Source organism: Equus quagga, chromosome 2 (assembly GCF_021613505.1).
Source record: "Equus quagga isolate Etosha38 chromosome 2, UCLA_HA_Equagga_1.0, whole genome shotgun sequence".
NCBI lineage: Eukaryota > Metazoa > Chordata > Mammalia > Perissodactyla > Equidae > Equus > Equus quagga.
The window spans coordinates 68,631,704-68,646,279 of NC_060268.1; the positions used below are offsets into that span (position 1 = coordinate 68,631,704).

The window sequence follows — 14,576 nt, forward strand, 5'->3', positions numbered from 1 at the left end:
CATTCATTGATTTTGTTTCTTTAGAAGCTATATACATAGCTTTAAGTGCCCAGAACAGAACAGGTGCCCAGTGAACGTCAACCTTTCCTGATTTTCCATGAGGCCCCAGGGCCGTGGTTGGCAGCTCTTGGGGTGGAGGACAGGCAGCTTTAGGACAGCCAAAGAGGAGCCCTTTGGTCCCCTCCTCCGCAGCCTCCTAAATGGGGAACCTCAGAGTCTCAGAACCGGGAAGGGGAAGAGGCAGCAGCAGCCGAGCGGATACACGGGGGAGCGCAACCCCAGCCTCAGCCCCATGGGCCTCCCTGGTGAGTCATCCCCCTCACACTCCCCCTGGGGGGAGTGGTACCTTCCTCTGTCCTCTGTCTGTTGGGGAGCTTAGCTCCTCCCAGCTTGGCAAAGAGGTTTCCAGATGAAGCTGGAGCCCAGCCTCAAAAGGGAGAGATATGACCGTAAGTCAGAGGGAAAGTTCAGGCCTGTTGTCTTTGTCACCCTTGGTGGTTCCTGCCTCACTGTAGGATATATGGCCCAGCCTCCTCGGGATCTTCCTTTTCCTGTTAATGACCCCAAAAGGGATAGGATGTGAACCTCAAAAAAACCTGGTCCAGAACTAGATTTTCCCTCTTAAAACAATATCCAGTGACTTCTTTGCAAAGGTCATTGGATATGTAGGTCTGGGAAGGGGTGAGAGCGTGGGAGGGCAGGGGCAGCTCAGAGCATGGCTCCTCTCAGTGCACCCCATGCCTGGCCCAGTTATTAGGGAACCTCAGTCTCCAGCACTGGACAGTGATGTCTTTGAGGGCAAGACAGTCTCATTCATTTGATTGGATGTGGGAGTGAGGCTCAGGGGTCCAGCTTAGACCACCTAGTAGAGAAGGCTGCTCCGTAAATATTTGTAGAATGTAGCCAAAGTGAAATGAAGGAGAAAATGTGTTCAGGAAGAGAGTGGGACCAGGGAGGCCTTCACTGTTCATCCATTTCTTCTACAGACATTGACTGAACACACACTCCACTTGCCAGCCTTGTGCTGGGGATGCAGACAGATGTTTCTTGCAATACAGTTTGGCTGCCTGCTGGGAGCAGAGCCGCTGGCAAAGAGAGCTGTATGTATGGGGGGTGGGGGAGGACCCTGCCTTCTCTGGGCTTCTGTGCCCCTCTGCCTGCGTGCTGAGACAGGTTATCTGAGATCTAGGCCCTCTCAGCTCGGGTACGTGGTATTCTCAGCCTCAGCCTTGTTTCACTGACAGGCCCTGCTCTGAGGCTCAGCCACAAACTTCCTGCAAACTTGTGATGCTCTTTATCACTGTGTGTGTCTAACAGAAATCAAATTGTCCCTTCCTTCTCCCCGTGGCTAGCCCACCCCCGCCTCACTCCTACAGCAGCCTGCATCTGAATATTCTGCCGCAGATAAAAGCAGGCTATAAATAAATACTGTATGGCCACACTGACAAAATTGCAAATACAGGCCTACTGAGGGACAGGAGTGGTCTACTCCCACACTGAGTGTTCCTACCACTTCTGAGCCAATAGGTCTGCTTTTTATAATTTTTCTGTCTCCTCCCTTGCTATCAGGCTACCAGCTACCTGTGAAACAGTCTCTGACTGTTCAGGTCCACCAATATTTATCAATCACTAGCTGTATATGGGGTTCCATGTGGACCCCCCCCCCCCACCCCACCACTAACTGCTGCATCTATAGGTTAAAAGACCACCTGACCAAGCTCGTTAAAATTGTGGGTAAAGTCAGAGTTCATAGGCTCTAACTAAAATCTATGGGCCATCTCATATGAATAAAGTATATGAGCTTTAAGGCAAGCTCTTAGCTTCTCAGAAACCACTTTGTTCCCTACTTACTGTAAGCTAGTGCCAGAAACGAGGCTGGCTTTCAACTGTGTTCTGGATTTGAGGTTGCCAGATAACTGCAGTGCCGTGGTATTAGACATGATCCTTCTAGTTCAGGGCCTTCCTTCCACTATTAAAGACTAGTCATTTTCAAACAGTGTGCTGCCAAGCTGCAGAGTTCAATGGCATTGTCTTGGGCTGGGGTAGGGGGCAGACAGTGGGAGGAGCAAGTTGGGCTCTGTCTCTAACACCCCCACAGCAGTTAGATCAGTATGTCTGTAAATTGAGCTTCAAAATACTTCTATCAACCTTGTCTGATCTTACTTCCCTGGGAGGTAGGAAGAACAGAATTTTTCCCTCTGCTTCACTGATGTGGCTCAAAGATCCAGTAATCTGCCATGTCGACTGAGGGATGATGAAGCGCCCTGGGTGAGAGCCTGGGCACTGGAGTCAACCTCTTGGGTTTAAGCTCAGCTGTGTGACCTTGGGCAAGTTACTTAAGCTCTCTGTGCCTCAACTTCCTCCTCTGAGTAACAGGGATAACAATAGCATCTACTTCATTAGTTGAAATGAGTGACTAGATACACAGTCCTGAGAATAGCACCTGGCACATCTTTAGTGCTCAGTAATGTTAGTTTTCCTCATGGGCTGGGCTGAGCTGAGCATCAGGGAGAGGCGTTAGAATTCAGAGCCCTGGGAGCAATGATGCTGACAGTGACCTTCTGGGGCATCTGCCCAGGCTCAGTGTGAGAGGCTCCCACTGGCCACTTCTCTCCCCCTCCCTGCTCTGGCCTTCCCCAGGGAAGCTGTGCCCTCAGTCCAGAGCTAAGGAGCCAGCAGGGGAGGAGAGGAGGCATCTGGAGGCCATGAAGCCCACAGTGGCTCAGAGGTGGGGTAAGCCCGGGTGGGATGCCACTCAGGAAGCTACCACAGGTGGGCTGCTTTCTTGCTGCCGCTGCCACCACACCCTGCTCCCTCATATACCATCACCCACTGCCCAGATCCTGTCCTGGGGCTGCTCCTTGCCATATCTCTGCCCTATGGTGGGTGGGCCCAGGGGCTCTGGGCTGGGAGAGATGTCCAGGAGGTAAGACTGTCAGGGTCTCCTGGCCTGCCCTGGGCTACAGAGCACCCTGGATTTCCAGGCCCCACCTCAACTTTGCACTCCAAGTCAGAGATGTGACGTGGTGAGTCACCACCCCCCCGCCTCCCCTCACTGCACCCCCCTGCCCCCAGCCTGGTGCTTGGGATGGGCCAAGTCAGGTCTGCCTCGACTGGCTTTCTGGGCTGGTTCCACTCCCTCTCTGTAGAGATGGGGAAATGGGGGCCCAGAGAGGCACAGGGTGCCCTCCCCAGGTGGCCCTCTGCCCACTGGGTGGTCAGTGCAGGTGGGAAGCAGGCCATTCACACACTGGCCACTGGCCCCAAGCAGAGCATGGCCCAGAAGGGAAGGAAGACCTGGCTGGTTAGCTCTCAACTTCCTGGCCCCAGGCCCCAGGAAAGGGCCGGAGGAGGGCAGGCTATTAGCTGAGGCAGAGCTGGCTGAGCAGAGGGCCAGGGAGTCCTCTGCAGGGCTAGAGGGGGGAACTCTGGGACAGCCACATTCCTCAGCTCTAACCAGAGAGTCTCCACGTTTCTCCCGAGCCACTGGGGACAGCCAGTGCTTAAGGAGCAGAGTGGAAGATTGAAGGACAGCTGGAAAAACACGAGGGGATCTGGGGCTTGCAGGCTGCGTGGCCTGGGCCAAGCCATCTCACCTCTGCAATCAGGCTGGGGGCCATAATTTCATGGGGAAAGGACTGGATTTATGCCTGATCTGAATTTAAGAAAGCAAGCAAGGAATCACCCAACCCTGCTGCCTCCTCCAAGGACCCCTCAGGTCTGCAAGGAAGAGGGTTTGGGTGAAGGGAAGAGAATTACCATTTGGCATGCCAGCAAGGCTCTAGGGACCTTATGACATTAGATTACCTTGTTTAATCCTTCCATTCAGTTGATATGTTTATTAATATTTATCTCCACTATATAGACAGGGAAAATGAGGCTCAGAGAGGTAAAATGATTTGTCCAGACTCTAAATAACAGAGCCAAGATCCAAGTTCAAGTTTGTCTGGTCCCTAAACCCACGACCCCCACCATCCCTTGCCTCACTTGGCCTCCTCAAGCTCCCACCCATATATTAGATTCCCCTAAAAAGATCCTGTTGTGGAGAGAGGGTCACCCAGCCCTGGGTAGCACAGAGGAGATCGCTCGCCCACTGTAGTGAAGTTTGCAGAGAAATCAGTACCCCAGGGTAAGGAGCCCCTTTGTCTTCCAGCTGAGAAGGGACAGTAGCCCAAGTCACCTTCAAGACAAAATCTTCTAAGACAAGAAATCAACCACTATTCTTATGAGAAAACCCCCCTTTTGGAGCCGCATCCCTATGAACTGCCACGGGAAATTTCAGCCAAGCTGCTCCCCTCCCCCGGGACCCATTTCACTTGTTCAACACCCCAGCCATCTTCACTCACCCAAAAGGCATCTTTGAACTGAAGCTGGGGCATCATCCTCAGGCATCTGCCACGGCAAAGCTCACTCTCCTGCCACAGGCAGGGCTGCACAGGGCCAGGAGCCAGGCACTCTGTCTCAGTCACCGCAGAGCTAGCCCAGGCACCCCCTCCCTGGCTGGCACTGTCTCCAGTGCCTCAGAAGGCAGCCACAAGCCAGAGACGAGCTGCCAAGGGAGGAAAAGAATTCAGCCTGTTTTGTTTGGGGCTAGAATCAGCAGCAAAATGAGGAAGGAGGGGTGCCCAGTGATGGGAGGGCGGGTCCCAGTGTCTGGCCCGGCCCCTGTCCAGCCCCAAAGTGATGGAAGACACAGCCCAGGCTGCAGAACTGAGAGCAGAGATGCCAGCCCCAGACGAAAGGCAGTGGCCAGCAGGAGAGGCAGGCTGGTCCACAGGCCAGGCAGGCAGGCAGGCAGGCAGCCTGAGGCCTGCACAGGAAGATTTGTGCAACCTCCTCCGGGGAAGGCACCAGGGCCCTCACCCACAGGAAGTAAGGCTGCTGTGCTTTCCTGCACAGCCCCGCCTGCCACCTGCCACCCCGCTACTTGCCTCCACTCGCCCCCTTCCGATGCCCTAGCTGGGCCATTCTCAGAGACCATAAACTTAGGGAGCCTGAGACCCACTGAAGGTGTGAGCAAGGCGGGGGGCAGGAACACAGGTGGTGTTGCCCACCACCCAGCGCCACTCCAGACCAGGCCCAGAGATGCTAGACTCTCCACCCCTCACCCACAAACCATTCAGGAGGGGCTCACCCAGGCCCGAGGACATGGCTATCATTCATCAAACCCTAGCTGCTCCGTGCCCTAATCCGTGCCCTCCACTCAAGGAGCTCATGGTCTGGGGGCAGGTGCAGCTGTGTGCTGGGGGCTGTGGGAGCACAGAGATGGGATGAGCGGGTAACTTATTAGGCCTTCTGGGCACTGCTCCCAAGTCTCCAGATAAGACATTCTCTGGGGCAGGAAGCCACACTGAAGTTGAAGTCTTCAGGATGGAAGAATGCGGTTGGACCAAGAGAGACAGGATTATAAAGGCATTGAAAACCCCGCTGAGGTCCCCAGTTTTTGTTTTGTCTGGGCCTACCCTTCAGTGGTTGAGGGACTTTAATCGCCCCTCCAACTCTCTGAGCCTCAGTTTCCCCATCTGCCACCCCCCCAGTCTTTGTAAAGGAGAGAGTGTTGAGAACATTACTGGAATTTCTGTTTGGTTGGGCACGTGCTGGGGGCACTGTCTGGTACCACCTTGGGAAAAGTCCTGGGCTGGAGCCCCAGACGCAGCCCTGAAGAGCCAGGGCCTGCCCACTCAGCAGAAGGTGCCGGCAGAGGGGGACTTAGCCCCAGGCGGGTTGGCAAGAAGGGATGAGTCAGGCTTGTCCAAATCACCACCCTCACCAATGCTGCCCCTACCATTGACGGAGAGTGGTAAGACAGATGAGAGCTGCTGCAGAAGAGAGCTAAGCTCCCAAGTGCCAGTTATGTGTGCTCAGGATTAGAGATGGGGCACACCCAAGCTTCTGAAATAGCTTCCCAAGAAAGAACAATCAGGGAGAACTGCAGACTAGTGGGGCTGCCCCTGGTAGCCCCCTACTTCCAGAATCCCCAGGTTAGAGTTAATAAACATCTTCAGCATTGAAGCCAACCCAGTCAGGTTTCTGTTACTTGCAGCTGAAGACAGCTAATGGTGTAAATACATCTTGAACCCCGAAGGCTAGGTACTGAGGCTGTACCTCACCCCAAGGGCATCACCACCTCTGATAGCAGTGACCCAGCCTCCCTTGCCTCAGTTTTGTAGTCTATCAAATGAGATGATGCCTCTAGTTCTGGAGGCAGATGAGAAACCCTCTGTTAATAGAAGGCTCTTACTCTCTTTTAAATCAGCCCTTGTGGTCTAGTGGTCAAGATTCGTTGCTCTCACTGCCGTGGCTCAGGTCATTTCCCGATCAGGGAACAATACCACCCATTGGATGGTTGTCACACTGTAGTGGCTGCATGTTGCTGCGATGCTGAAAGCTATGCCACTGGTATTTCTAATACCAGCAGGGTCATCCATGGTGGACAGGTTTCAGTGGAGCTTCCAGACACAGACAGACTAGGAAGAAGAAACTGGCCGCTCACTTCTGAAAAAATTGGTTTTCACTATGAATAGCAGCAGAACATTGCCAGAAGGTGAGACGATGGCGCAAAAAGAAAGGAGAGGGTTCCACTCTGCTGTACACAGAGTTGATAGGAGTTGAAATTGACTCGATGGCACTAACAACAATAAACTCTCTTATTGGCGGAAAACGTCATGGCCAGGTTCCCTCCCCTGACTCTCCAGGGGTTCCTCTCATCACCCCCTACATATTTCTGCTTCAAACAGGACTTTTCCCTCTCCCCCAAAGTACCCTTCCAACCCCTACCTCCACTCATTTGTCCCTTTGTCCCCCAGCTTCCCTCCTGGCATGCCTTCCTTGATCTTCCCAACCTGGGTAAATCCTCCCATCCCTCAAGGCCCCCACACATGAGGCCTTCCTTTCCCAACTGCTCTGGTCCAGCCAGGGCAGCTCCGGACAGATGGCATGCTGGTTGCGGGTTGAAGCAATTGTGGAAGGGGTAATAGGAGGTATCTAAGGAGAATCTCAAGTTCTCCACCACAGAGAGATATGCCTCCCCCTCTCCGCACCACCCCACCTTTTGCAGCTCCCAAGGCTGGGCTGCCAGAACCGTCAATCAGCTTGGGAGCACTTGCCGAGTATTGGGGGTACCATTAAGCTTTTTACATGGATCACCTCATTTAGTCCTCACTCCATCCTGTGGGGTACACGCTACCATCATCCCTGCTTCACAGAGAAGCAAACCAGTGATTAAAGAGTTTATGCAACTCACCTAAGGCCTCATGGCCAGTAAATGAGGGCTGGGCTTTGGACCCAGGTCTGTCTGATGCCAAAGTCCATGCATGCTCTTAACCTCCATAGCTATCTTTTACCAATAGCCCTCTCTTAACAGTGGGTTTCATCCTTCCTTCCTCTGGTTCTGCTTCCAGAACCTCTCACCCTGATCCATAGCTGGAAAAACCTAGTCCAGGGAGGCTGTTGGGGCTAGTGGTGCTTTTGGGTGACAGTCCAGCCCTGACACATGGTCTTCCAAGTTCAATGTGTTATTTCCACCCATTGAGGATGCCTTGGCTGCAAGGAACATAAAACTGGAGGGTCTGACATGGAGGAAGCGTGTTATCACCCACACAAGGGGTCTGGATGCAGTGTGGCCTCCAGTGGGGTACACTGGCTCCCCAGCTCAGTTTCTCTGTGATTCTCCGTCATTTACTATCTTCTTCCTTGGGCTGCAGCAGCTCTGGGCTACAACTCCAGACACAGCTACATCAAGAGGCAAAAAAGGGATACCTCTCCTGGTGTATCATTTTCTCCAAAATCCTCCCCGCCCCAGCCTCCCAGGGGACCTCCCCTAGTGTCTCATTGGCCAGAAGCGAGTCACATGCTCACACTTAACCATTATTGGCCTCAGGAAGGAGATCCCTTGATTGGGGTGTTATGGATGCCGGGAGCCAACCCCTGTGACCACCACAGCCTTCTCTCAACCAGGTCCACAAACATTGCTAGGCACAATCTCCTGCTGGGACTGGGGCTCAGAGAGGATGCAGACGTAGTCTGCCCTGAGAGGTCCACAGACAGGTTCTAGAAAGAGCTCTTCAGATGGAAAGTGGCTCAGAGGGGATGAAACCAGAAGAAGACTGTTGTAATAACTCAGAGAGGGATGAGGCCTGGATGGGGCAAATGGGTGAGGTGGGGTGGGGGTGTTGGTGGGACATCAGGGAGATGGCAGAGCAGGACGGAAACATCTGAGTGTCCCTCAGAAAAGGGAACTGCTCTTGGGTGTCTCTCCATCACCAGTCCCCAGGGAAGGGAATCCAGTCCTGAAAATCATAGCTTTTTAATGACTGTTCCAGCTGCTTCAAAACACGATTTGCCTTGAGGTCTGGGCAGCTGTGCCTCAGGCCAGGCTGTGACTCCTTTTGTAAGAAGGAGTCACCCTGTGCAGGCAAAGCCCCAAAGTGTTTTGCGTGGGATTTGAACATACCTGTTTGAAGAATTCAAAAAGTAGTAAGTCCAAGGACTGAGAATAAAATGTGAAATCAGTTGTTACAACATCAATCACCATAGCCAGCCACCTGTCAGGGCTCAGCTCCTGAAGTCACGTCATCCATCCTTTTGAGCCAAATAAACAAAAGAAAACAATAATGCTAGCCACCCCTAAGAGAGTATTAATACCTGCAGGGCCTCACGTACTTTACATGCTTGATCTCATCACTTGCTCTCTACCAGGACCAGCTGTATAATTTACGGGGTCAATCGAAATATAATGACGTACACTTGAAATTTATGTAATATTATAAACCAATGTTACTGCAATAAAAAAAAAGAAAATGTGGATCCTCTTTCTAAAAAAGCAAGGAAACAATTGCCATTAAAGATATTAAAATAGAAAGCTTTCCCCTTTGCCGTGTTCTCTCAACCTGTCGTGGTGTTTTATCTGCTGTTTAATGTTACCACTCCTTTGGCCAGGGAATACTTGTGGAACAAGCTCTCTCCACCTCTTGACTTGCTTCTGCACAAAACCCACCAGCTTCTGGGTTTGTCCTCCTGCCAGCCACCAGACTGCATTCTCCAGCTGGTGACAGCAAAGTTGAGCCAGGCATCTCCCTTTCCCATGGTGGGTGGCAGTCCCCAGGAGTATCGCAAACTCATGCCAGGATGCACTAGGTACCTAGGTGAGGAGTGGGCAAGAGACTCACCCCCTTGAGTCACCTGCTGAATGTAGCATGGCACTGTCAGCTCAGGGTAGGGACAGCCACCACCATGCTCCATCCTGAGATGCCACCAGGCAACCCTGAGCCTCCCCACACCTGCAGCTAGGTCTCTGCTGGGGGCAGGGGATGGCACTGATTCTAGGTAGGAGTGGGAAGGTGGTAGGAGGCAGGACCACATGTGAGTCAAGGCTCCAAGCCCTTGATGCATGCTTCTCTGTCCCGTCACACTTCACTTACAAAACACAAATTCAAAGATAACTTCATGGAGAATTTCAAGATGGCAACCACAGAGCATTAAGCCCCAAGTGCAGGCCATTTCTGAGCAACAGGGCCCTGTGCAATTGCACTGGTTGCACATCCCTGAAGCCAACACTGTTCACTACTGTCTGTTCTCCACATAGCAGAGGGACATTTTCAGACCCAAATTTGATCATGTACCTTCCTGTTGTCACCTTGCTATGATTTCCCATTGTTCTCAAGCCAATGGTCATTGTCCTTACATAGCCTGTAGACCCTGCATGATCTGTCCCCAGCCTACCCTTCAACCTCATCTCATACAGGAGGAATCTCAAGCAATAGCTTGGAGTCTTCTAGCAAGGGGAAGGAGTTGTAGAGAAGGAGCATCTCAAAGCTCCTTGGTGACATCAGGAAGCCAGAAGGCCCTTACCATGAATTTCATTTGGAAACAGCAATGCCACTATCCAAGGGGCATTTGTTTTGTTCCTTTCAGTGCTGACATGCTGTCTTGATAATATCTACTGTTCACTGGGCAGTCCAAGCAACACATGTTTCCTTCCTTCCTGGAAGAGCAGAGTGCACCGCAATGATGCTGGCCGTGGCTGTCGGGTGCCTGCCTAGTCCATGGCTGAATTGGAATGTTCCTGGACCTGAACACTGTGATCCATTGTTCCTGGAGGAAATGTCTGCCGGGTCCCTCCATGTGGCTGGAGGCAAATGTCCACTGGGTTAGGGCTCCCACTCTCAACCCCACCTACCCTGCCCGGCATGTTAGCCCCACTGTAGTGCACCAACCGGCATTTACTGAGTCTTCCTGTCTGGGGATATGGAAATGAACAAGGCATGGCTCCTGCCAGTCTGGTGGGGGAGGCAGCCCAGGAGAGGAAATGTGCTGATTGGCAAACAGCAGTGTGCAAGCAGAGAGAAGCCCTGCTGAGAAGCCTGCCTGGAAAGGCCTCTCACAGGAGGAGAGTGGGGCCTGATTAAAGAGAAGGAATGCACCAGAACTCACCCGTAAGACCAGGCAAAAAGAGAGTTCCAGAATAACTGTAATAGCCTGCTGGGTTCTCAATGCCCCCAGTCCTGTGCTAAGCATTTCGCATGCCTTAGGTCTCACTTAATCCAGCAGATAAGGAAACAGAGAGGAGGCTCAGAGAGGTCAGCTAATTGTCAGAGTCCCATCCTAAGTCTGGTCTTTCCTTCCTAGAGTGTGGGGCTGGAGGTGAGGGATGAGGCCAGGGTCTGAGGCAGAAGCTGATGAGTAGGGAGGGGAAAGAAGGGAAGTCCCCAGCTGAGGCGGAAGTGCAGAGACCAGGGGCCACGCAGGGTGGGGTGGGGCTCCTAAGGTGATAAATCTAACACCAGGAGACATCCCAGCCCCAGATGCTTGGTGGGGACTGAGGGTGTGACCCTCGGCCTTCAGGATATGACGTAGATTCTGTTTTTCGTTTGCTCTGGGAAAGCAGTTGCAAAAGATAAAGCTTCTTCCCACTCATACAACTCTTCTGAGTTGACAAGGAGCTTTCAGATTTACACAAGAGTGTGACTCTGAGTTTCCAAGCACTGTCAGTATTCAGAAGCTGGGGTGCTGGGCAGGATCTTTGAAAGACATCAAAGAGGTGTAAAGTGGCCAGTGAGCAGCCAGCAGAGCAACCTAACTGGAACTGAGGCCCAGCAGGGCTGGGGGAGGGGCTCCTTCAATGAGGGCCAAAAATCACCAGGAGCGGCTCGCTAGTCAGAGGGCAGAGGCCTGCAGTGATGGAAAGGCCTGCAGAGACCATCCAGAGGTTCTCAAAGGGCAGGGAGGGTGTCATCAGAGCCCTGTGGGACTTTAAAAAAGCATAAGGCCCGGCCCCAACTTAGACCTACTGACTGGGTGGAGGCCAGAGAAGCTGCATAGTTTTTAGGTTTCATAAGTGAGTCAGACATACACCCTCAGACCAGAACTCCTGCTATTGCCTTACGGCTTCATTTTACAGATGGGGACACTGAGGCCAGCAGGACAGAATGACTGACCTGACTCTAACAGGGAAGGCAGAGTGTAACCACTCTCCTACCTGTGTCCCCCACCCCTACCCCTATCCTTTCTACCCTGTTTTGTTTTGTGCTTTCTGTTATGGCAGCTGTCTCATGAAAGAGCTTCAGAACAGTTTTTCAGCATCCTCTCCCCAGTTGGGTTGGTTTTAACTTAGTCAGAAAATGACTTGTTCACAGTGAGGCAAAGTTTGATTTTGGTCCAGTTGGTGTTTAATTATCACTGAGAACCTGGGAATCAGAGACGGGAGACCTAGAGTTTAGTCTCAGCTGGACCAGAAAATCACTCATTTGAAATACGAGGAGGATGCCTGAGATACCGGCAAAGGGACTGGTGTGTGTCAGGGCGTGGAAGCAGGAAAGTCCCTGGTATGTCCAGGGTTCGGGGGTGGGGGTGAGTACTAGGCTTGGAGTCAGAACAGCAGGGTTTGAATCCTGGCTCCAGGCTTACCTCACTCAGACTCAGTTTCCCCATCTGGAAAACAGAGATGATGAGCCTATGTATTTAACAGGGTGGCTCTAAAGCTGACGTGCCTAGTCTGGTGTTTGAGAATATGAAAAGGCATCTAACCCAGATCCTGCACATGGCAGGCTCTCAACCCACGGTGACGGTGCTCTCTTACACCTGGCATTGTTCTGCTGACAGCCCTGTGCTCTCAGGCTCAGCTGGAAAAGCCTCACTCCCAGGACTTCAAATAGCAGAACCAAGCTGGGAAGTGACTGGCAGCCTGAGCAGCACAGGGAGCCTGACAACAGATTTTCACCAGACCAGGAGACCCCACATTCTCGAGGTGCAGGCACCCAGCTCCCTAGTTCCCTCCCAAGCCCAGCCCTCAGCAGCCCGCTCCTCGGGTCATTTGTAAGAGGCGTATTTTCTCATGTGCTTTTTTTTTTTTTAATTTGCACATTTTTATTTTGATATAATTTTAAATTTAGAGAAAAGAGTATAAAGGACTCTTGTCCTCTTTACCCAGATTCACCAGATTGTTTAAATTTTACTCAATTGCTTTATTATTGTTTCTCTATCTATTTTTATATATGCATATTAATTTCTTATATTATCTGAGTAAGTTGGAGACATGGTACCCGAATTCTAAGAACAAGGACATTCTCTTGTATAATCACAGCACAATTTTCAAAATTAAGAAATTTAACATTGGTACAGTGCTATTGTCTTATCTGCACTCCAGATTCAAATTTAATTCCATCAATTATAATGTCTTTTAAGTCTATTTTTTTCACCTAGTCTGCTTCAATCTATGACAGTTCCTCTGTCTTTCATTAACACTTTGGGAAATTATAGGGCAGTCATTTTGTAGAATGTCTCTCCAATTGGGTTTGTATCTAGTCCTTTCCTCATAATTAGATTCAGATCATGCATTTTTGGCAGGAACACCACATAAGTGTTGGTGTGTCCTCCTCAGTGCATCATATCAAGAGGCACATGATGTTAATTTGTACCATTAGTGATGCTGTGAACTTTGATCCCTTGATTAAGGTGATGTCTACTAGTTTTCTTCAAAAAGTTACTATTTTCCCCTTAGTGATTAATAAGTATCTTATACGAAAATTCTTTGAGACTGTAAATAAGTGTATCCTGCTCTCATCACACCTTCACCCACTAGTTCTGGCATCCATTGATGATCTTCCAACTCTGTCATTCCATCTAGTTTATTAGTTGGCATCCTACTAAAAGGAAGAATGTTCCCTTCTCCCCATTTATTTATTCATTTCCTTTTTTTTTTTTTTGAGGAAGATTAGCCCTGAGCTAACATCTGCTGCCAATCTTCTTCTTTTTGCTGAGGAAGACTGGCCCTGAGCTAACATCCGTGCCCATCTTCCTCCACTTTATATGTGGGATGCCTGCCACAGCATGGCTGGCCAAGTGGTGCCATGTCCCCACCCGAGATCCGAACTGGCAAAACCCTGGGCCGCTGAAGCAGAACGTGCTGCACTTAACCGCTGTGCCACAGGGCTGGCCCCTATTTATTCGTTTCTTATATTAACAAGGACTCGGGAATATCTATATGGGTTATAATCTGTTACTACTATTATTTATTTTGATACTCACACTGTCCCAGATTTGGCCAGTGTGAGCCCATATGGGGTGACTTCGGTTTCCCTTTGACATGGCCCCATTTTGGGGGGCACTTCCTTACTTTCTGGCACAAGATGTTTCAGGCTCATCTTGTACTTTACCTTCCCCCAGCTCCAGAATCAAGCTTTCTCCAAGTATCCCTGGTTTCTCCCAGTGGTGAGTCCAAAGCTCTTGCTCTTAACTCATTGCTCTTCACCTCTTGTTTCCCAGGATTGGTTGGAATAGACTTTGAGGAGAGAGTCAAGGTTTTGCATTAGCAGGTGAGCCAAGAAGTTTTAAGTCACTGCTGATACTGAGCCCCTAGGATTGCCCCTGGTTTGGTGAAGCCTAGAGAAACATGAGTTCTTTTATTATTATTATATTAATAATAATAATAAACATTTCCATTCATTCAGTGACACTCACTGTGTCCCTACTCTGCCAGGCTGAGAAGATGCAAGGCCAGCTCACGCAGGCATTACATGTCAGGCTGAGGGTTTGGACTCCAAGCTAAGAGTACTAAGGAACCACTGAAGGTCTTGGAGCCAGAGGGTTCCATCGCCCGCTTCCCTTGAAGACTTAGGTCGTCTCTTTTTCTCGGGCTGCCTCCTTGCTCCCTGACTTCAAGGCTTCGTGACCAAATCACACAGAAATGGGAAAAGGAAAGAAATGATGTTCTTTGCCTTAAACACACCTGAAGAATGATCTGACACCCTCTCCCAGCAGAAAGCATCTTACCAGGGCCTGGAGCTAGTTCAAGGGGAGGGGAGGGAAGTGGTGAGATGTGGCAAGCTGGACATTTCAAAACTGCCAGGCCAGAAAATCAGGAACCAGTGTGCTCAGAGGATCAGATTCTCCTCACAGGGACTCTCTTGGTACAAACACAATTATCTGCTATTTGATTTTCTTTTCCCGATCTGCATTTTTCAAAACGTCTGGACAAGACACAGATTTGTATCATCTAAAGTTTCTCTCCCACTGGGCTGCCATGTATAGTTCAGCAAGTAGTTCGCTGCTCAGTGTTTGATAGACACAAAGATGTTCTG

The 14,576-nt window shown here is 50.8% G+C and overlaps 1 protein-coding gene across 2 annotated transcripts in view; it reads right to left on the bottom strand.

Annotated features, from left to right (window-relative positions):
- PSTPIP1 (proline-serine-threonine phosphatase interacting protein 1) overlaps positions 1–4,794 on the bottom strand; it is a 41,244-nt gene extending 36,450 nt beyond the window's left edge. Inside the window, exon 1 of one of the 2 annotated variants that reach the window (XM_046650880.1) lies at positions 4,347–4,794. In XM_046650880.1, the coding sequence (XP_046506836.1) occupies positions 4,347–4,357 (11 nt within the window). In that variant the 5' untranslated portion in view covers positions 4,358–4,794. The remainder of the gene's footprint in view (positions 1–4,346) is intronic. The other variant, XM_046650864.1, reaches the window with a different exon arrangement.
- Between the last annotated feature and the right edge of the window lie 9,782 nt (positions 4,795–14,576).